At 55.3% G+C, this 21,281-nt stretch overlaps 1 protein-coding gene and 1 long non-coding RNA gene across 6 annotated transcripts; one reads left to right on the forward strand and one right to left on the reverse strand.

Annotated features, from left to right (window-relative positions):
• The first annotated feature begins 105 nt into the window (after positions 1 to 105).
• On the forward strand, positions 106 to 10,735 carry LOC102154487. 5 transcript variants are annotated; one of them, XR_005385565.1, is made up of 8 exons: positions 106 to 898; positions 1,112 to 1,242; positions 1,670 to 1,804; positions 3,930 to 4,312; positions 4,990 to 5,111; positions 7,394 to 7,494; positions 7,631 to 7,801; positions 8,310 to 9,104. It is a non-coding gene; the product is annotated as an uncharacterized LOC102154487 (long non-coding RNA). The 5 variants fall into 5 exon arrangements; XR_005385563.1 differs by lacking the exon at positions 4,990 to 5,111 and adding an exon at positions 10,008 to 10,735 and having other exon boundaries at positions 109 to 898; positions 8,310 to 9,378; XR_005385566.1 differs by lacking the exon at positions 4,990 to 5,111 and adding an exon at positions 9,146 to 9,480 and having other exon boundaries at positions 110 to 898; positions 8,310 to 8,755.
• REN (renin) lies at positions 1,978 to 12,363 on the reverse strand. The gene is given in 9 exon segments (NM_001003194.2): positions 1,978 to 2,255; positions 3,072 to 3,170; positions 3,398 to 3,542; positions 3,909 to 4,028; positions 6,208 to 6,404; positions 7,353 to 7,471; positions 8,053 to 8,176; positions 8,750 to 8,900; positions 12,269 to 12,363. Coding segments are annotated over 9 exon segments (1,212 nt in total). The 3' UTR covers positions 1,978 to 2,093.
• Between the last annotated feature and the right edge of the window lie 8,918 nt (positions 12,364 to 21,281).

Raw genomic sequence — 21,281 nt, forward strand, 5'->3', positions numbered from 1 at the left:
GGGGCCTGAGCTGGCCCCGCCCCCGCGCGGCCCCGCCCCGCCCCGCCCCGCCCCGCCCCCCGGCCCCGGGGCGCGCCCCCCGCCCTCCGAGCTGCGAGGCGGCTGCTCTTCCTTCCTCTCGCCGCACAGGGCCGCTCTCCCCGGGCAGCTCGGGCAGGGCCGGGGGAGGCCCCCTCCTGCGCCCCTCCCTGCCCCAGCCCGCAGGTGGGAGACCCGGCTGCCGTCTAGAGCTCGGCTGGGGCGCGCCACCCGCGCCCAGGTCCCTGCTCCCCGTCCCTGCGCTCCTGCAGGAGTCCCCTGCTGCACCTCAAAGGCCCTTCCCTCCAGCGGGGGCTCTGCCCTTCCTCCCCCGCCCACACGTGTCCTCGCTGGGGAGGCCGGCGACGCCGGGTGATGCCCGCGCTTGGTGGATGCGCCAAGGGCAACCGAGCTCTCTTGTCCTCAGCCCGGGTGGGAGAGCTCTGCCTGCGCCATCCAGAAAAGTGCCTGCAGAGAAGGGGCCTTTTTCTGTTTCTGCAAGTTGTCCTTTGGCCTCTTCAGGAACCTCTAACCACAAGGCCGCTGGCACTACTGCTGTCCAGAATCCAGCTTCGCCCAGCGGAACTGCTGCGGTAGTGGGAACGTGCTATATCCGAGCTGCCTAGTGCAGTGCCCGCTAGCTACATGTGACTGTCCAGCACCGGGAATGTGGCCACTGTGACACTTGATTCTAGTGTTAAAAGCTCTATGTGGCTATCATATTGGACGGCTCAGGGAGGTGATGGAGAAACCTGCCTATTCCAGACCATGGAGCCCCAGGATGTCAAGCTGGAAAGGACACTCACTGACCCCAACTCTGTCTTTTCTGCAGTGAGGAAATAAAGCCAGGCTGACAAGAGAGCTTACAGAATAAGGGCAGGTGATCTGAGGCTGGGCTCCACGGTCCTGAACACAAGGCTCATGCTCTTGGCTCTGCACGGGGACCCCGCAGACAGCTCCCGCCTCCAGGAATCTGCCCTGGGGAGCCCCAGGGTCCCGCACAATCCCAAGAGGTTGCAATTCTAGAGGTATGAGGTTTACCAGGAGGCCTGGTTGGGCCACTCAGTGCTTCACCTCTTTTTGGTCAAAACAGGGGTGAACCACTACCGTGAAGAGGGACAGCGTCTGTGGCTTCAGGGCGGTGCTGCGTCTCATTCCCCAGCGTATACACTCCATGCCATAGTAGGTGGAGCAAGAGTGGGAGAAGACTTCAGCCTGTCCCATGTGAGCGCCCCAGGTCTGTTGGGAGGGTGGGGGGGCAGCAGTGTGCATGGCTGTGTGCTTGTGTGCGTGTCCCCTTGCTAGGTGTGTGCAGCTCTGTACCTGTGAAAGTGTGCCCGCACCAGGTAAGGTGGAAAGCCCCTAGCATCTGAGTCATCTGGGCTGAGTTCTAATCTCAACTTTTCACATTTTAACGAGTCGTCTTGGTCAAATGCCTTCCATTCCCTGAGCCTTAGTTTTCCCACATGCAAAAAGGGACTATCAGTCATGTCTCTGACGTGCTATATTTTCAGGTGATGATGTCTTGGGCTGCATGTGTAAATGGTGACGTGGACCAGGGGGTGAGAGGGTTTGCAGTGCACGAGAGGCAGAATGGGACCTGAGCTTGAGGCAGGCTTCTGCCAACTAGGAGCATCTTTCTGACCCACAGCACACTATCACAGCATGAGCCCTGGTCCTGCAGGGACTAGAGGGAGCATGGATCTGGCTGTGTGTGTAAACAACCAACTCCAGCTGAGCGGGGATCAGTGGCATCATCCGTGTATGTAGGAACCTGTGTGTGCAGGTGAGTGTGTAGTTTGTCATTCTGTGTCACAGTCTTATCTGCACATGATACATGGCTGCACCTCTTGCTTCAGACCCCAGTGAGCCCAGGTGCAACGGGTTTCGAACATGAAGTCTTTATTCTGTTTGTTCTCAAAGCAGGGAAGAGCTGGCACTGGAGGCAAGGCGAGCGCCTGGGAGGAGCTCCACACCCCATGCCCCTGCGTGAGGGCACAGGCAGGGCAGTGTCCCAGAGGGGGCTCTAGCTCTAACAGGGCTGAAGGCAAGGCCCACCTGGGCAGCAGAGGGCCTCAGCGGGCCAAGGCAAAGCCAATGCGATTGTTATGCCGATCAAACTCCGTGTAGAACTTGCGGATGAAGCTGGCGCCCAGGACCCAGACAGGCCCAGTGGGCGGTGGGACGTCCAGACCGTGGAGGGCCAGGGTGCACAGGTCTTCATTACCATAGGGATCCTGGCGGGAAGCAAGAGGATTTCCCCACTGCCTGGCCCATGGGCTTTCTCCTTGCCTTTTGACCCCCGCAGCTGTCCTCAGCAACATCCCTCCTTCCTCCCCCATCCACTTCCTCCGCCCTGGCCCTCTCAAGCCATCATGCGCCCTCCCGGATGCCAGTACCGAGCTAGACACTGGGCCAACGATGCATCAGGCCAAGTGCCGCCTCCCCGAGCTTACAGTCTGGCAGACCTTCTGACCCGAGGAAAGGTATTGAGCTACTCTAAGTCTGTCGAGTAAGGAGCAGAGCCTTACTGGGGCATTTGCCTGGAAGATGCAGATAAGGGGATGCGCAGTGATTTCCAAACATTGCTGCACATTGGAATCACCTGAGGAGTTTTGAAAAACACCGATGGCCAGGTGCCACCCCCAGAGGTTCTGATTTAATAAGTATGGGATGTGGCTTGTTACTGGGATTTTTAAAAAAGATTTATTTCCTCGTTTATTATTTTAGAGAGAGGGAGAGAGCACGAGCCGGAGGAGCAAAAGAAGAGGGGGAGAGAAACTCAAGTAGATTCTGTGCTCAGCGTGGAGCCCAGCATGGGGCTCAATCTCATGACCAGAGCCAAAACCAAGTCAGAAGTTAACAGGCTGTGCCACCCAGGCACCCCTTATTGCTGGGATTTTTAAAGCACCCAGGTGACCCTAATATATAGCTAAAGTTAGAGAACCACTGATGTGGCAGGTGATCCATGCATAAGGCCTTGTCCTTTTTAAAGGGTCCCTGCCCACCCTCCCACCCTCCTACCCTGTCGGAGGGACAGCTCAGAGCCTCACCTGTAACACATAGTCCTTGCTGGTAAGTGTGTAGGCTCTCCCTCCGAGGTGGAAGGAGATGTCGGGGAGTGTAGGCACCTGGTTACAGTTCACAACGTACTGAGGGGAAGGCAAAGGGAGCCCCGTTGAGTGTGGGAAGTCTACCAGCAGACACAGCCCAGCAGGGCTGGGTGCATGGCCCACCCCCTCCCTGGGGGACCAAGCCACACGTGGGAAGAGAGAGGAGAGGAGAGGAGGGGAAGGCCCAGGATGGCCCTGTTTGGGACCTGATGCTTCCTGGGGTAAATCTGGGTCCTGGGCCAGGTGGTGCTTCCCCAGCTTCTGACCTCATTTGTGCTCAGCTCCTGGGCCCCCAGGGTGTCCATGAGCAGCCTCAGGGAGCTGGTGGGGCCCGAGATGTACGATGCACCGGTATCGACCACTACCATGCAGCCCTCCTCACAGACCAAGGTGGCCGACCTCACAGACACCCTGGGGGAGGCCAGTTAGAGGATCAGTCAGCAGGCTGATGTGACACCAACCGGTATGGTGAGGCCCTGCTGGGGGTCCCGAGATGTGCCAGAGGATGCAAGGCGTGTGCGGGAGAAGGAGAGGTGCTGGCCCTTCCCTCAGGTGACCCACCACCCCCTCTCGGTGGCCCCCCTCCCCCTCCCCTCTGCTCTTCATAGCTCCGTGTTCCCGGCCCTGGACAGAGCACTCAGAGAGCCAGTGTTGGCAGTGCCTTGAGAAGTGACTGTATGAGGAGAGAGGACAAGATAGTAGCACTGCTCCTTCCCAGCCCCACACCCTAGCAGCAGCAGCATTTTCAGAGAGCAGGAAGGGTCCAAGGCTCCTGACCCTTTCATTTTGATCTGCCAGGAACCAGTCTTGCTGATGCTCACGTAGTGGAAATTCCCTTGGTAATACTGGGGGTCGCTGCCTCCCAAGACGACCTCTCCTCCGAGCAAGTGAGAATTCCTAAAGGGAAGATCAGAGCTCCTGAAGACCCATAACCTCTAACTTCAAGACCTAGCAACAAAGGAAGCTGGGCCAGGGTACAGGGGAGACGGGAAGGATGGCAAGACTGGGAAGCGGCAAGAACACCACTTGTCCACCTTTCTTGCCCCTCCCCAAGACAGACCAGAGGAGGTTCAGCTGCACCCAATAAAGCATCCCCACAGAGAAGGAACCGGCACAAGCAGAGAGCAAGATGAGAGTTGGCCCCGCCCTCGCTTGGGTTTGGGGAGCTGCAGGTTGAGCAGGTGCTTGGGTGGAGTGGGGGTGGGTAAGGGGTAGGAGGCGAACTAGAAAGAGGAATGGAGAACTTCGGCATCCAGCAGAGGCTGGGCCTGCCAAGGCGGGTTGGGGTTGGTGGTGTATAGAATCTGGACCAGGTGTTCAGGAGGGTCAAGGCCATGTGAGGGGGTCTCAGCTCCTTACTTGGAATTTCTGCAGAGAAAGAAACACAGCAGAACGGAGGCCTATGTTTCAGCTGAGCTTCATAGGCCTCTTGTTGGAGGTGGTGGTGGTGGGTATGATGCACTTTTTTTACCCTTTAGGTGAAGGCACTTGCCTGAAGTCGCTCAAGTGGTGGGTGGGGTTAGTGGAGCCAGGCTCCTGGTGCCCAGTCCACAGCTGACCCCCTTGCCTTCCTCTCCTCCCTGCTGCACGATGCCTTCCACAGCTCAGGACCTGCCCCCGGTGTGTGTGTGTGTGTGTGTGTGTGTGTGTGTGGGGCTGCTTTCCAGTGTGCATGTGTGGGACGGTTTTCCAGCATATGTGTGCGTGAGAGTTTAGGTGTACGCATGTCATGCTAGCGAACGTGCTCGACTGCCCTTTTACAAATTCCATACCGAGGTGCAACGTGCTATCACCAGCTCCCTCTGCGACTCTCCTGACATTTCAAGATCCCTCTGATGGTCCCTCCTTCTTGTCTCAGGGTCAAGGTGAAGGCAAGGCCTCTTCTCCTTCTCAACAAGGCCATTCTTTCTGCCTGCTGGATCCTCCTCCTTCCCATGGCCTCCAGGCTCCTGTGCCCTCAGTGATCTCCTTCTTCCCACGGTTTGTCTCTTGCTTTCCACTGGCTTCTCCCTCTACCTGCAAGCGCGCTCCAGGCCTCCTGCAGCATTTCCAAATACCCACCCTTCTCTCTACTCCTCCCTGCATCTCCGCCAGCACCCTCTTCTGATGTTCCCTTCCCTACCGAATCTCTCCGTCTTCCTCTCAACTGCTGGCCATCTGGCCATGCTCCATCTCTAAAACAGCTCTTCCTGAGACTCCTCCTGACTGCAGGGCCAATTGGTGGTCTTTTCTCAATACCTCGCATTTTCTTTTCTCCCTTTTGCTCGTCTCCATTTTACCTGTGTGATTTCTCTGGACCCTGACCCTCCCTCCACTAGCCTTGTGTTCCTACTCTTATGATGCCTTGTGTCCAGCTCTTATTATCTTTCCACACCCAACAGCTTGGTGTGGATTACAGCCCTGCTCAACAGTGGACAGTGGCTTCCCCAAGGCTAGCTGAACTGTGCATGTAAGCTCAGTCCACAGTTGAAAGGCACCTATGGGTTTCAGCCTCATGCTCCCCATTGTCGCCCATCATGTTGTGATGTTTCTTGTCTTCCTTCCAGACTGTGGGGTCTGTGAGGGCAGGGACTGTGTCTTGTACACCTGTTTGTGGCTGCACCCCAGAACCTCCCACAGTGCTTGGCACATAAGCATCCAATATTTGTTGAATCAATGAGTGAGCGAATGAATGAATGAATGAATGAAGTCAGCTTTCTGTGTGAGAGGGGTCATGGGCTACTCATAGTAACGCTTGACTTTCCATCCCCCCGACCCTGCATTTTCCTCTTGCTCTAGAACACTTCCATCATTGTAGAAAGTTGTATGAGTACTGCTCTGGATCTGTGCTACCACTGTGGCTGCTGAGCAATTGAAATATGGATAGTGTAAAAAAGATATTGAATTTTTAAAAATTTTTTACTTAAGTGGTGGCTTCCATATTGGGAGTGGAGCTCTACATATGGATTGAACACCACCTAATCATGAACACATAAAAATTCCAGCCCCAGCTCTCTTCCTGCTCTCCCAGCTCTCCTGCCTCCTACCCTCCCCCCACCCCCCACCCCTGACTCAGCCCCTGGAGCCCCAGGCTCACCTGCTGTAGTAGACTGAGAAAACCTCCTCCTTTAGCACCCCTTGGGAGAGGATGTGGTCAAAGACGGGGGTGACCCCACCAACAGCCTGTGCAGGGAAGCCCATGCCCAGAACCCCATCAAACTTGGCCAGCATGAAGGGTATCAGGGGCAGCTCTGTGACCTCTCCAAACGTCTGTGTCACTGTGATTCCGCCCACCTGTGGGAGGAAGGATCAGAGGAGACCAGGCCTCCTGCCCCGCCCCAGGCCAGGGTCTAGTCTAGGGCCCACATGCCCTGGGGTGGAGGAATTTGGGATGAGAGCATTTCATCAATCCCCCCACCCGCACATATCCTCTCCTCTATTACTCGTGCAAGCTCTGGGGGTCCAGAGAGAACCGAGGTTACCCCGGGACTGGGAGGGGCAGAGGCTGAGGAGGCACTACTGCCAGGCAGTAACAGAAGAGATGCCAGGAGCTCTCATACCCCCTCCCCAGGGCCCCAGCTTCCACACCGGCAGCACTGGGCCTAAGTTCCCTACTCCCAGCACGGGTAAGGATTTCTTCAAAAAGCCAGGCTTTCTCCCCTGTTTCACAGACAAGGGGAGGGTAAGGGCTCCTACTGATTTGTTCCACGTTCTATGCGTACCCCTCCCATAACTCTGACAGAGCAGGAGCCGGAGAAACCCCAGAACAGAGAGGGTCAGATGCAAACCAAAAGAAAAAGAAAACCAAGCCCTGGCCTTAATCCCATACTCTAATCTCAACTGTGACCTTAAAACCTATGCCTGACCCTAAGACTGCTGACACTGACCTGACCTTGATATTTCAGTCCAGGGTCTGGTTAAAAGCCCAGTCAGAGCCACGGGACCTCAGGAGGTCAGCTGATTGCAGGCTGTAGGGCTTAGGATAAGTACTGACGGGAGTTAGAGATAAAGGCCCCCATCAATCATCTGGTGCCCAGCCAGGAGCTTGGGCTTGCTCTGTCCTGGGCGCTGCTGTTTTGACTCACCAGCCCCTGGCAGGCAGCAAGGTGGGGTGCTCCCCAAATCCCCAGGCTCCAAGGTGTGCTGAACTGTACCCTACCCAAGTATGGGCCCTTGGGTGGCAGGAGAGGTCTGGGAACGAGAAGGGCAGGGGTCAGATGAGCTAAGGGCACTCCCACTTACAGTCACCATGTCCTGGCTCAGGAAGCCTTTGACCTTCCCAGATCCGTAGCGGATGGTGAATGTCGTCCCGTTCTCCATGTAGCTGGAGGATTCCGAGGAGTCATAGAGGCAGTGAATCTCTGGCAGAGGGACATAGGCTCAGGTATGTCCAAGGGAGCCCTGGGCAGGGGGCCTTGCAGGCAGGTGCGTTGGGTGTATGGCCCGTGTGGTGGAGGACTTAGGTGCGGGGTGGGGTGGCCCTGAGGCTGGAGGCTTGAAAATGTGTTTCACCAACCAAGGACTGTGTTCCTTGGGCTCCTGTCATGTGCCCATATCTGTGAGAACGGTCTCGAATGAAGCATGTCACAGAAGTTTCGAATGCAGGGATGAGGAAAAGATTCTGGTCCCAGCAAGCACTCAGCAAGAGGTTACTGGCTGAGGAAAGGGGTAGAAGACGCCCAGGGCCTGTGGTGAGTCTGAGAATTCAGTCCTCGCCCGATCTCAGGAAAGGGGAGTGATGGCCTTGTAGCTGGGCTGGGGACCCCTAATGCTTGCCATTTGCCTTGGCGGTCACATCAGGAAAATGGGGGACACTTTCGTCTGTCCTCTCGGGGGCGGTGGTAGCGGGGGCAGAGGGAGCGAGGCAGGCCTGGCTAGGCGCAGAGCGGGCCTGGGCACAGGGACCACTGGCCCTGCAGGAGCGGCGGCGGAGGGGGCTCACCACAGGCTGTGTAGAGAGGGCTGCACCTGGTGGAGGGCACCCAGAGGTTGGCCGAGCCCGTGTCGAAGACGACTTTGAAGGTCTGGGGTGGGGTGCCGATGCCAATCTCGCCGTAGTACTGGGTCTGTGAGCGAGGGAGGGAACGGAAGAGGCAGCTGGAAGAGCTCGGGAGCCTTGGGCCTCGGGGTTTTGCCCGATGCCCCCTCTGGCGCTCGGGGTGAGATGCGAAGGCCTCACACCCTTCTCTGGGTTTCCAGGTTTCGGCGGGGCCTGGGTGGAAGGCTTAGCACCGCCTTAGTCTTATGACTTCTCAGGAAGTGAGACAAGAGGGCAAAATAAATCTGCTGAAAATGAAGCAGGAAGGCGCCCCACCTCTCGAGGGGCTGCTGAGGCCATCAGCAGTCCTGCTGTGCGGAGCCCGGTCACAGAAGCCAGCCCCTGCGGTCACGTTCCGGTCCTGCCCACCAGGTCACCTGCACTCGAGGCCCAGAGCCTAGATTCTGGGGTTCCCAGCCTAACTCTGCCTCTGGGCTCCATTCTGCCCTCCATGCCTCAGCCTTCCTAGCGCTGCAATGGGCATGTCACGGGCTGCCAGATACCTCAGCAACCCCGTCAGAGACCGCGCGGAAAGAGCCAAGAAAGCCCTGGGCCCAGAGAGCAAGGAGATGGAGCAGCAAGGCCCCAGCCGGGCACTCACATCCAGGTAGTTGGTGAGGACCACAGGGGAGGTGCTGTTGCCAGAGGAGAGTCTCTTGGTGAACTGGTTCCACTCAGCCCCAAGCCCGGCCACATCCACGCCTCGCTCCTTCAGGCTTTCCCGGATGGAGGGCATTTTCTTGAGGAAGATCCTGGCCCAGGGCGGAGGAGGGAAAACCCAGAAGAGCTCTGTACTCCCCCACAATAATGGTGGAGGCCCCGAAGCTTCTAGTACGACTCTCTCTGCCCTCGCCCAGACACCTACAAATTGCTCCTTGTGCTTTCGGGCCTCTCAGAGAGAATTTGCAAGTCCCCTTGATTAAATAATCCTCAACACTGTCTGATTCTGACCACGAGCTCTACAAAGCCATTTGCTCTCTCATTCCTCGTTCCATAGCTACACGTTGAGCCCTGCTCCAGGCCTGCCCTGCACGAGGTACTAGAGACGGACGGATCAGGACTCCCGCTGCCTTCAAGGAGCGCCAGCAGGCCAGGAGCCTGAGGAGGAAGAGGAGAAAGCTACGATGGTCATCGATGGCCGATGGCCGATGGCCGATGACCGCCCCGAGAGAGACGGTGGCTGGCCTGCTCCCCTCAAGGGGGCCGAGGAGCCAGTGCTGTGGGCGGCCTGTAGGTGGCAGCAGGCACCCACTGCCGCCTGCAGGGCCTTCTGCGCTGGGTTCGAGGCAGACACCTGGCCAGAGTTGGGGGGGGGGGCGTGGCTGGACCAGATCTGCTAGTCCAGGGGTGGGGTGGTGCAGTGGAGGGGGTGGAGGGGTGGGGGGATGGCAAGGGAGGGAAGCAGCCAGCGTCTCCAGAGTCCCCGTGCCCCCTGCCCTTGGAAAGATGTCCTTGAGCTGGAGTCCCAGGCTTTATGCTTCTTTCCCTGACTCCTGCCGCTCACCTTTGGGAGGCAGAATCAAAGACGCCGGGGGTGGGGGTGGGGTGGGGGTGGGGAAAGCACACCCAGAGCGGCCACCTGGTGAGTGCCAAACGCTACACAGGCCCTGACGCAGCCCTCATGAGGCCATCCTTGTCCTCACTGTGTGATGAGGAATTGGAGGCTCGTAGGGATGAGGTGACTCGGAAACGGTGGAGCAGGGATTCGAAGCAGTGTGTCTGGTTGTTTCCCAGAGAGCATCCCCAGGGCTCCCCTGTGAAGGCTCTTTGTGGAAGCCTGGAGGGAGATGCCCCTAGCTGTTGGCCAGGAGGTCCCAGGATTGCGGCCCAGTTGACGGAGAACCAGTCTTCCTTTCCAGATGCTGGTCTACCTCTACTGTCCTTTCCTGCTCACACCCGGCACTCCCGGACCCCCTCATGCCCACGGGCCAAAATGCAGCTTTCCTGCCAGCCAGCGCCACATCTTAATGGAAATGACTTGTCACAGTCATGTCACCATTTACTGTTCACAAAGCAGTTTCACGGTTATGATCTTATTCTCAGCCATCCCACAGGGTGGGTGATTCTTCCCATTTTACAGATGGGAAAAATGGAGGAACAGAGAAGGCCTGATCCCAAGGAGGGTGCATTTTCTACCATCTACCCTGAACAGCCTCTGCTCTGGACCTTTACTTTTCCCATTCTCCTTTCAGAAAGTTCCTTCCCCTCCACTCCCCACCTTTGCTTGGGCTCCTGCTTCATTTTTCCTGGGGCACTCACAGCCAGCGCTGCACAGCCTAACGTTCGTGGCGGCGGTGTTGTCTGGTGGTGAGGATACAGTAGTTGTGAGCGGATGCTGAAACCCCTATTACTGTGTGATTCTGATCAGCTTACCGAACCCCTCTGGGCCTTTTGTGAGCCCCCACCCCCATTAACTCCTCTATAAAAAGGGATGAAACATGGGCACCTGGGGGGCTCAGTGGTTGAGCATCTGCCTTCAGCTCAGGGCATGACCCCGGGGTCCTGGATCGAGTCCTACATTGGGCTCCCCGCAGGGAGCCTGCTTCTCCCTCTGCCTGTGTCTCTGCCTCTTTCATGAATAAATAAAGTCTTTTAAAAAAAGGGATGAAACCGTAGTCCCGCCTCACTGCAGATCAAATGAGCAGCCCACTGCTCAATAAACGGAGAGTGTGTGTACGAGAGGCTAGGAAAGCATCTGGAGAATGGGATCCTGTGTTCGGAGCTCCCAAAGTGCCTTGCAGGACCCTGCCCACATAGCAGGTGGCGACCTTCTGTGTTTCAAAAGCCTCTTTCTGCTCTCCTGGCCCCCCAACCCCTTCTTCTCTTTTTAAAGAGAACAAGGGAGAATGCTTTTACCTTGCTCTGTCTTTACCCTGGGGGTGGGGGCTGCGCTCAGGTACACGCTCTCACCCCACACCCCTACCCTAGCAGTGGCCCTCTGGGAGCCTCAGAGCAGGGCAAGAAGATTTGGAAACAAAAGGCCCAATGTGTGCTGAGGCTCAGCCTCTCATAGGGGACCTACCTCCCGGAGCCTCTGTGTCCTCACCTTAAAGTGGGACTGCTGGGTTGTCGGGAGGACAATTTGGGTCATGTGAAAAGATCCTGTGAAATCCTAGGTGCTAAGCCTGTAAAATGCCTATGGCTGTTAAAACCTGCCCTCTTAGGGGCACCCAGCTGGCTCGGTCACTAAAACATGTGACTCTTGATCTTGGAATTGTGAGTTCAAGACCCACATGGGGTATAAAGAGGACTCAAAAATGAAATCTTTAAAAAAGATTCTTGCCCTCTTGCCTTGAGGCCTTCAGGTTCCACCACTCTCCCCACACTGAGACCTTCTCCTCTTGAGGTCCCTTGTCATCCTCCCCACACCCCAGCCTTAATGAACGTAATGAGCCCAGTTCCCATAGGGCCTGGGCCTGGATTTGGGTGTTAAGTTATGCCTCCCTCCTCCTGGCTGCCTTAAGCCTTTTCTTTTAACATTGGTGACAATCCACCCTATAGGACGACTGGCAGCTGGGTTTTTACAGCGTTGTCGGCATCACGCTGAAGGCTATACATCCTTTATCTCATTAAATCTTCAAAGCCGATCTGCGAAGTAGACACTGTTATTATCTCTGTTTTCAAAATGGTAAACTGAGACCTCCAGAGGTTAAGTGACTCGCTCATGCTTTCAGAGCTAGTGAGGGGTGCTGGTGAGGCAGGATTTAAACCAAGACAATTTAGCTCTAGAAGGCTCGTCTTCAACCACTGTACAGTTTCTCCTTGGCAGGCTTGCCCATGCCACCCCCTTCTTAATAATTAGGCTGTGAGAGGCTTGAGAGCAAGAGATAGGTCTTAATCATCCGGGTCCCCACAGCACCCCTGGTGATCCGTGCAAGGAACAAAAGCTTTGGGCAGAGATCAAATGACCTGGCTCTTCAGTCTGAGAAATGTGCCACCACTGGCCGTGTGACCTTGGGCGAGTCCTCTCTCTCCACAGGACCGCATCTCCCTGCCCTGCTGATGGTGAGGATGGATGACACCCCCCATCTGGAAGCCGAGGGAGTTAGGAAGGTGGGAACTCCTGTCCCCATCTGCCCCACTCCCCCCCACCTCCCCCCCCCCCCCCCCACCCAGTTACCGTCTGAAGGCTCCGGTGTCTGCAGGGAGCCCGAAGGTGCAGGAGCCCCAGAGCACCAGCAGGAGTCCCCAGCGAGGCATTCTGCATCTGGCCATGGTGCTTGGCCTGGGTGCTCTGCTGAAGCCTTGTGGCTTCCCCTTCTCCTTTTATGTGCTCTATGCGTGGCTGGTTGCGGTTTTGCTCTGCCCTGATTTATTGTCCTGGGGTAGATACAAGGCAGCCAGTAATAAATCCCCCCCATGGGACGGGGCTAGGTGGGTGAAGGGTGACCAGATTAGGACGCAGTCAAGGAACCAGGGGAAGAAGGGCTGTGGGAAAGTGATTCTGTGCCCTGTGACGCCAGCAGCCCCATGGCGGCCTCGCCCTATAACCCCCTGACGGGGGCAGAGGCCTACAGGGAACTGCAGCGGTCAGGGGTGAGACGGCCCCCAAACCTCAGCTTCCCACCTCCCAGCCAGACACCACCGTGCATACCCTTCAGCTCCATCCTCTGCATTAACCCTAGCTGTGTCCCTGACTGCCTCAATTTCCTTCTGGAACATGGGGGACTCTTGCTGGCTTGTTTGGGACAAAGCCAGGCCCCGGGAACTTGGGGCCCTGGTCAGCAGCAGCCGTTGGTGGGGAAGGACACCACAGCACCCTGTAGGGCAGCGCCCTGTAGGGCAGCACCCTGTGGGGCTCTCTGGAGGCAGGGAGCTGGGGGAAGGGCTGCATGCCTGCCTCCCTTGGACCTAGCGTTGGTGCAAGGGAAGGGCAGCCCTCCGGGGTTTGGGGCACCTGCTGCAGAAGGTGAGGTGGCCTTCCTGCACAGCCTTCTGGGCCCAGTCTCGGCTCCCTTCTCTTGTCCCCTAGCCCCTGCTTACAGCCTGGGACTGCTCTCCATACACACACTGGCCCCTGAGTCCCGGGTGGGTGCTACTTATTCAGCCTACGGTGCCCTCTCCTGGCTTCTCCTGCTCATCCTTCTGGGCACATTTCAAATATCACCCCTTGTCCTTCAAGCAGGCCCCGATTCAGCCTGGCATTGGCTGTCCTTCTGCTATGGGCTTCTACCTAGCGAGGCAAGCCCTTCTGGGAGAGCACACACCTCAGCTGTCCCAGATCAGATGAACCTGTGTACGGGCGTCTATTTCCTGCCCAAAGTGGTGTTTAGCACTTATCAAATGAGTGAACTGGGGAACTAGCTCTGGGCTGGCTGTCTGGGACCTGGGTTCTGGTTTTGACTCTACCACGAATTTGCTGTGTGACGTTGGGCCCCTCCCTTCCCCTCTCTGGGCCTCAGTCCCTAAATCTGCAGCATGAAGGAGATGCTGGGTGGCTCCTAGGGTGCCAGACACTTTAGTTTTTGTTCTTGGCCTCCAGGGTGGTGCTCTCTGCACCAGCTGGGAGCAGTAAAAACTTAGTAGAAATGGGGTGCCTGTGTGGCTCAGTCAATAGAGCATCTGACTCTCTGTTCTCAGGGTGGTGAGCTCAAGCCCCACCTCAGTCTACTTTTAAAAAAAAAGACTTAGAGGAGCTAATCTCTGTTACTAATGTGTTGGCCAATAAACATGTTTGGTCCTCTGAGATTGTAACACCCTTACTGAATGACAGAAGGATCTGGTGTAAATTCTTTTTTTTTTTTTAAGATTTTATTTATTTAGTTGTCAGAGACAAAGGATGTACAAGCAGGGGGAGCAGCAGAGGGAGAGGGAGAAGCAGGCTCCTAGCTGAGCAGGGAGCCCACCAATGCAGGGCTGTATCCCAGAACTCTAGGATCATGACCTGAGCTGAAGGCAGATGCTTAACCTACTTAGCCACCCAGGTGCCACCCCCCCCCCCCATGTAAACTCTTATTGGAGAATTTTCAGGCACTGTGGTCGGCAGTGAAGGAAGTATCTGATGCCAGGGGGAAAATTTTTAAAATCCCTCAACGTGGGGTATCTGTCTTGTCAGATTGAAAAAATATTTATCAAGCATTTGAATAGGCCTTAGTGCTCTTTATTCGTTAGACAATATTCATTAAGCATTTGTTATTTGTCGGACACTTTTCTAGATGCTAGGATTACAAAGGTGACAAAAATAAGTACCATTTCTGCCCTTCATGGATCTCACAGTCTGTAGGAGAGATAGATTATCATCACAACATAAATATAAAATAATAATGACGACCAGTACAGTCAGGGGGCTCTGGGAAGGCATCTCCAAACAAAGGACACTTGAGTTGTCATTTAGGAAATAAAATTGGGTGGTAGATGGGATATGGGGAGCAAGGCTACACAGGCAGGCAATGAATAGCCTGAAGAGGGAAAGAAATAGAGTCCCAATGGGAGCAGCATGTGCAAAGGCCCTGTGGAGAGAGGAAACATGATGAGAATAAGGCCCAAATAAAGCCAGTGTGACTAGACAAGAAGTGGGGTGAGACATGAGATGGAGAGGCAGAAGATGGTAAGAGCAAATGCTTGCTGTATGCTTATTATGTGCCAGATGCCATTTTAAGTGCCTAATGCGTTCTACTCTCCTGATAACTACATGACGTGGTTCCTTTATTATTCCACTTTATAGATGAGGAAACAGATACGGGAGGATTCAGAAAGGAACTTGCCTGGGATCACACTGACAATAACTGATGCAGTTGGCCTGTAAGCTTAGGCAGTATGTCCCAGAGCTCATTACGCAGCTGACTTGAGTGTCAAATTATGAAAGTTCTTTTCTGTTTCTTAAATGTTTTTATTTATTTATTCATTCATGTATTTATTTATTTATATGAGAGAGAGAGCATGAGCAGGGGACGAGTTGGGGAGGGCGAAAAGCAGACCCTGGCTGAGCACAGAGCCCATCCTGGGTATCCCAGGACCCTGAGATCATGACCTGAGCCAAAGTCAGACACTTAACTATTTGAGCTATGCAGGTGCCTCAACCATGAAAGTTCTTGAGTTCTATGCTGTGTTTACCTTAGAACCAGGTTGGACTAGGAGAGGTGGGCATGCTGGAGAGAGAAAAGATTGGATAGATTTGAGAAACATTTAGGAAATAAAACTGGGTGGTAGATGAGATATGGGGAGCAAGGGGGAGGAAGGTTTCTTGGTGCCTGGTGATGCTGAGGGTGTAGTGGAAGAAATCCTCCCAATCACCATAGCAAGGTTCCTGAGCAGGTAGGAGTGAGAAGATGAGAGGGCAGGGCGCATGCCCACAGTCGTTTACCTGCCAGGTACTGGAAGCTGAGGGTCTGTCTGTGCCGTGACTGTTATCTTCTCAGACAAGTAGAGAGTAAGGACCTCCGCTGGGGCTTGGGGATCGGAGGGGCTTGGAGGCATAAGGGACACAGAGAAGGCTTGAGATAGTTATGGAAAGTGAGAAGGAGCTGACTAGGGAAACTAAGAGTTTTCTGGGAGGAATTAAGACATTTAATGTCTGGAGATCGCACCTTTGTAGGAAGCCAGTCTCCCCTGTTCTCTGCCTCCCTGCAGCCACCACAGTGCTTGACTGCTCAGGTGCGGACATCAGGACGGTGTGTGGCTGGCTTCATCCAGGGCTGGGGTGGTGCCAGGTGTGATCAAAGAGGAGGGACAGAGGGATTTGGGGTCCTAGCAAAAATGTTACTGAACGATAGACTGTGGACTACAAGCGGAGTGTGGGAAAGAAGTCAGGACATCACGGGATAGGATGAATGAAGGGGAAGGAAGTGGAGGGCCGTGGGCAAAGAAAGGACAAGAGGGTGGAACAGTTGAAGCCTAAAGCTGACAGACGAAGAGCTGGTCGAGAGTGGGATGTTTGAGAGTCTTTTCTAAGGTAGAACAGTGACAAGTGGTGGCAAAGCCAGAGCAGGATGTAGGGGAGAGGTCATTGGCAGGAGGACCCTCCAGGAGCAGCGAGGCCAGCCAGGGTGCTGGCCAGGTCACCGTCTGCGTGAATCGTGATGTCATCCAGAAGGACTGCAGAGGGCATAGGGTAGAGGAAGGCTGTACGTCAGAAGCCAAAGTCTTTGATAAATGAAGGGGTAAGACCTGCACGTCCAGCAATGACAACTGGGAGGGAGGAGGTCCAAGAGCCTGGAGGGAGAAGGGTCTCCTCCCAACGTCCACGTCAGCCCTGGGAGGCGAGCAGACCAGCGTTCGTCTAACACAAGAGGAAACCAAGACCTAGGAGGTAATTTATCGCTGGTGCGGGGCACAGCAGGGCCCTGCATCTCCCTGGGCTATATCCTGTGTTACATGGTGGGGGCACCCCAGAATCTCACTTCTCCCCACCTCGAGGTGCTCTGCTGATGGAGGATCAGTCGGGAATCTCAGGACAGTGACTGCAGAATGAGATTGTCTCCTGCAGAGACTGACAAGACGGGGACCTGTCCTGGCCAGGCAGGCGACTGGCCACCCTCTCCCTGTGCCCCTCCCCTAACCCCAGAGCAGGAGGAGCTGGAGCGAGTGGGGAGACAGGTCAGCCCCGAGGCTGCCTCTGAATGCCAGTGACCCCAGGCCTCTTTACGGGGCACCTACCCTGCATGGTGAGGTGTTTTCTATTCTCTTGGCAGCCCTGGAAAGGGGGTGCTCTGGTACCCACCATTCAGAGGAGGCAGCTGGAGCTTCAGAGAGCTCCAACTGGGCGGGTGAGGGACAAGTGGAGCGCCCAGCCTGTGACTCCTGGCCCAGCCCGTGTGGCTGCAGGGGTCAGATGTGCTTGGCAGAGCCATGGGATTCAAAAGAGGAGGTGCTGAGCTGCAGCCTCACAGTAGGGAGCGCTGCTTTCCCGTGGGGGGGGGGGGGACGGGAGCTCCTTGAAGCCCAGGGCCCAGCTGCGGCTTAGACAGCCGGCAGCGGTGCAGGGCAGCAGGGGCCTCAGTACATTCTAGATTCACAGGGCTCTCCTGTGGCAAGGGCAGGGCCAGGGGGTCCAGCTCAAGGGTCGGGGTGCCCCCTGGCCCTAGGCACTCTCTAACCAGATGACACCAGCAGTGGAACATAGGTGTAAATAAGTGTGGATAAGCCCGCAGGAGAGGGACGCATTGGACAGGAGGGCAGCCAGGAGGGAAGCCCCAGGGATCATGGGCCCTTGAAAGCTTCTCCCAGGGAAGCAGGGTCAGCCCTGTTGGTGCAGCCCCACAGGACAGAACTGAGGCCCTGGGGGCAGTGGCAAGGAGAGAGTCCAGGGTGCAGCCTGCTTCCAAGGAAGAGCTGTCTATGCAGTCTGCCCTACCCGATGAGAGTGAGTGCCCTGTGGGAGGTATGCTCCAACCCTGGGCGGTCAGCTCCGGGATCTAGGCTTTGCTGTGTCCAGACTCCTTCTCAGGGGCCCGACCTGGACTCGTCCATTTCCACGGTGGTGGGGATAACCCGGGGGGGTTGGCGTTCCCACAGGAGTCTCTCCTCTCTGCCCTGTGGCTATGCAGGGCTCCGGGCCGTGGTGTGGAAAGGAGGGGCGGGCAGGACCCCTCTCCGGTTATCTCCCAAGCTCTGTCAGCCCAGGGTCCACTTTTTCTCACGGAGGCTCCCCAGGATCCCACATGTAGACCCCGGGCTGTGTCACCTCAAGGTCAGGGTTGTGATGTTGGCGGAGGCTGGAGGCTGCAGGGAAGGGCTGTATGGCACCTGCCCTTTCCCAGAGGGGCAGAGCCCAGACGTGAGAACCAGTCAGGGGAGGCATAAATCCAGGCGCAGCCTGGCCCTCTGGTCAGATCCCACGGCTGGGTGTGTGCGGGGGGGTTGGGCCTGCCGGAGGCCAGGCCTCTCTCAGGAGACAAGGGGTACCCAGGATTTCTCTAAAAATGGCCCCAAATCCCACTTTGCTCCTTGATATCAAATCCAAGGAGATTCGGGCGTGGTGACCAGGGCTGGGTGTGCTGAGCAGAGGGAGACGCTGGAGGGAGACAAGGCTGACAGCTCCTAGAGCCCGACAGGCTGCTGTTGGTGTGGTGGGAAACTCTTGCCATGGCCACTGCCCTGAGGAAGGTGTAAGGGGTGGAAATGGACCTTACCGAGCCTTCAAGTTCAGGAGATAAGCACCTTTGGGCCGGTCCTGCTTTTGCCCATATAGAGCGAACAGGGAAGCAGGAGAAAAGATAAAAACAAAAAACAAAAAACCAGACATGTCTTTCTTTCTCCTGACCTCCTGCCCACATCACACTCAACAACCCGGTCCGGAGAGCCCAGCTGGCTCCTTGGAGGAATTTTCAATCAGATGGGGGCGTTGAGCTCAGTGCGATGAGCAGCTGGGGCCTTTCAAGGGAAAGAAAGACCCAGAATGGAGTTTAATAACCGGCCTGGGCCGCCATGTGTGGGTGGGCCCTCCAGGAGTAATTACTAGGAGAGCCCTGGGGAGGCACCGGGGCTCGGACCAGAACGTTGGAGCTGTGGGACCGGGGTGGGCAGAACCAAGCATCTCTATCGCTGGCTCTGGGGACCTTGGAGGAGCAGGAATTCAGCCACAGGGTTGGGGTGATCCCAACCTGAAGCCTGCTCAAGTGCTTACCCAGGAGAATGGAAGGGGGGTCACACAGGTCTTGGGAGCTGTGGGGGCCTGAGGGGAAGAGAGGATTGGTAGGGGCTCGTGGGAGAGCCTGGTTAGAGGGGAGCTCCTGAGATGAGACACACCCAGTGTTGTGGGACCAGGCACCGATCCCTGAGGCACGAAAGCAAGAAACATGATAAACTGCTTTCCCCCAAGTGGCAGCGGAGATATGTTCCATTGTCCAAAAAAGCTTAAACTGGAAGATCCCTTTGCCAGAGGAGGGCATGCCGGTGAAGCAGCTCAGAGGAGAGTGTGTATGTGTGTGTGTGTGTGTTGTGGGGATGTGGTGATGTGGTGATGCAGGCCGTGGGTCTGATGGGTGGTGCCGAGGGTTTCGTGCACGGATGTGTCACCAGCAGAAGGATGGCTGGGGTGGGGCAGGGCTGTTAGGGAAATGCTATCCAGGAACACACTTCCTAGAAAATAGGCCTCTTCCTACCTTCCTGCTTCCTCCCTTCCATCTACTCCTTTTTTAAAAGATTTTATTTATTTATTAATGAGAGACACAGAAAGAGAGAGAGAGGCAGAGACACAGGCAGAGGGAGAAGCAGGCTCCATGCAGGGAGTCCGATGTAGGATTCGATCCCAGGGCCCCGGGGTCATGCCCTGAGTCAAAGGCAGACGCTCAACTGCTGAGCAACCAGGTGTCCCTCCATCCATTCTTTTACGTAAGCTCTACGCCCAACGTGGGGCTTGAATTCACAACCTCAAGATCAAGAGTCATATGCTGAGCCAGCCATTTCTTACTTTTTATCAGAAAAATAAATACTTGGGCAGCCCCGGTGGCGCAGTGGTTTAGTGCCGCCTGCAGCCTGGGGTGTGATCCTGGGGACACAGGATCGAGTCCCACGTCGGGCTCCCTGCGTGGAGCCTGCTTCTCCCTCTGCCTGTGTCTCTGCCTCTCTCTCTCTCTTTGTCTATGAATAAATAAATAAAATCTTAAAAAAAAAAGAAAAAGAAATACTCTAGTTTTAAAAAAGCAATAGCTCCAAAAGGCTGATAATGAAACCTAGCGGTCACCAGTCCGGCCCAAGCTCCCAGGCCCCCCCCACCCCACTCCTCGGCCCCTAGTCTGGCTGCACAGAGACAAGGCCTTTTGACTCTCTGGGCTATTTGCTATATTTGGTGGCCGTTTATACTTCTTAAGGTTATCGATCCGTCCATGTCTTCATTTTCCAATTTCATACATTATTTATTGATCATCTTTCATGGCAGATGAAGACTTCTCTTATACTCCATCCCTCCAATTTTGGCAAAATCAAAAGCCAGTATTTACATCATTGTAATTCAATTATTGTTCACAGTGTCTAATGTAATTCTTCCATACGTAATTTTTTGCTTTTCATGAAGTTCATCGCAGAATACCCCTTCATCTTTCCCACTCCTTGTTTTCCCAGGAGCCTGTGAACTCTGCCCGGATCCTCCAGACCCCTTCTCTGCCTGCTGCCGTGTTCACATACGGTCAGTGGGACTTTCTCCCCGAAGCCTCGTGCTCCCAGGCTGGCTGCACACTATTTCGGGGGCAGGGGGGGCGGACAGGGAGGGGGCAGAGGGAGAGAAAATCTCAGGCAGATTGTGCCATGAGTGGAGAGCCCCACCCGGGGCTTTATCGCATGACGCTGAGCTGAAACCAAGAGTCGGACTCTCTGATGACTGAGCCACCCGGGCTCCCCGTGGCTGCACACTACTGTCTGGGGACCTCTTTGCTGCTCCCCACCGACCTGGCTTTTTGTGTCCAGGCTCTGGGGGTTCCTTTCTCTCAGGCTGCACTTCTGTTGAAGCAGAGCATGTGCTCCCAGAGCTTGCTGAGAACGCGTGCCTGACAGGCAAGCACTTCCAGGCCTGGCACGTCTACAAATGTTTCCATTCCGTTCTTACTCTTTATAGTTTGGGTGTGAATAGAATTCTAGGTTGGAATTTATTTTCCCTCTGAAATTGGAAGTTGTTTTTCAGATTATAACAAGTCTGGAGCCACTCCAAGTCCCAACTCCGCTCCTGTGGTTTTATCTCTGGGAGCTGGTGCCCCCTTCCCTTTGTCCCTGGTGTGGGTCTGTTCTGTTCATGTGGTGAGCACTGGGTGGATGCCCTCAATCTGGAAATTCGTGTCCTTCCATTCTGGAAAATCGTCCTGCATTGATTTCTTGATCATTTCTTCCCTCCTGTTTTCTCTTCTCTCTTCTGGAACTCACATTAGTAGCATATTGCAAGTTCTGTTTGTTTTCTAAGCATTGCATATTTAATCTCCTGAGCTCTCTTTTTTTTTAGACATTTATTTTTAAGTCATCTCTACACCTAACATGGGGCTCGAATTTACAACTCCAAGATCGATCAAGAGTTGCATGCTCTTCCTCCCAAGCCAGCCAGGTGCCCCTCCCTGAGTTCTTTTTGTTCTACCTTCTAGGACATTTCCTTAACTTTACGTTCCAGCTCTTCAATTTCCCTACACATTTTTTTCTCCTATATTTTTTACTTCCAAGGGCCTTTTCTGATCCTTGGTTATTCCTTGGCTAATTGCATCCACTACTTGTTT

The sequence above is a fragment of the Canis lupus genome, chromosome 38 (genome assembly GCF_011100685.1).
Source record: "Canis lupus familiaris isolate Mischka breed German Shepherd chromosome 38, alternate assembly UU_Cfam_GSD_1.0, whole genome shotgun sequence".
Lineage (NCBI taxonomy): Eukaryota > Metazoa > Chordata > Mammalia > Carnivora > Canidae > Canis > Canis lupus.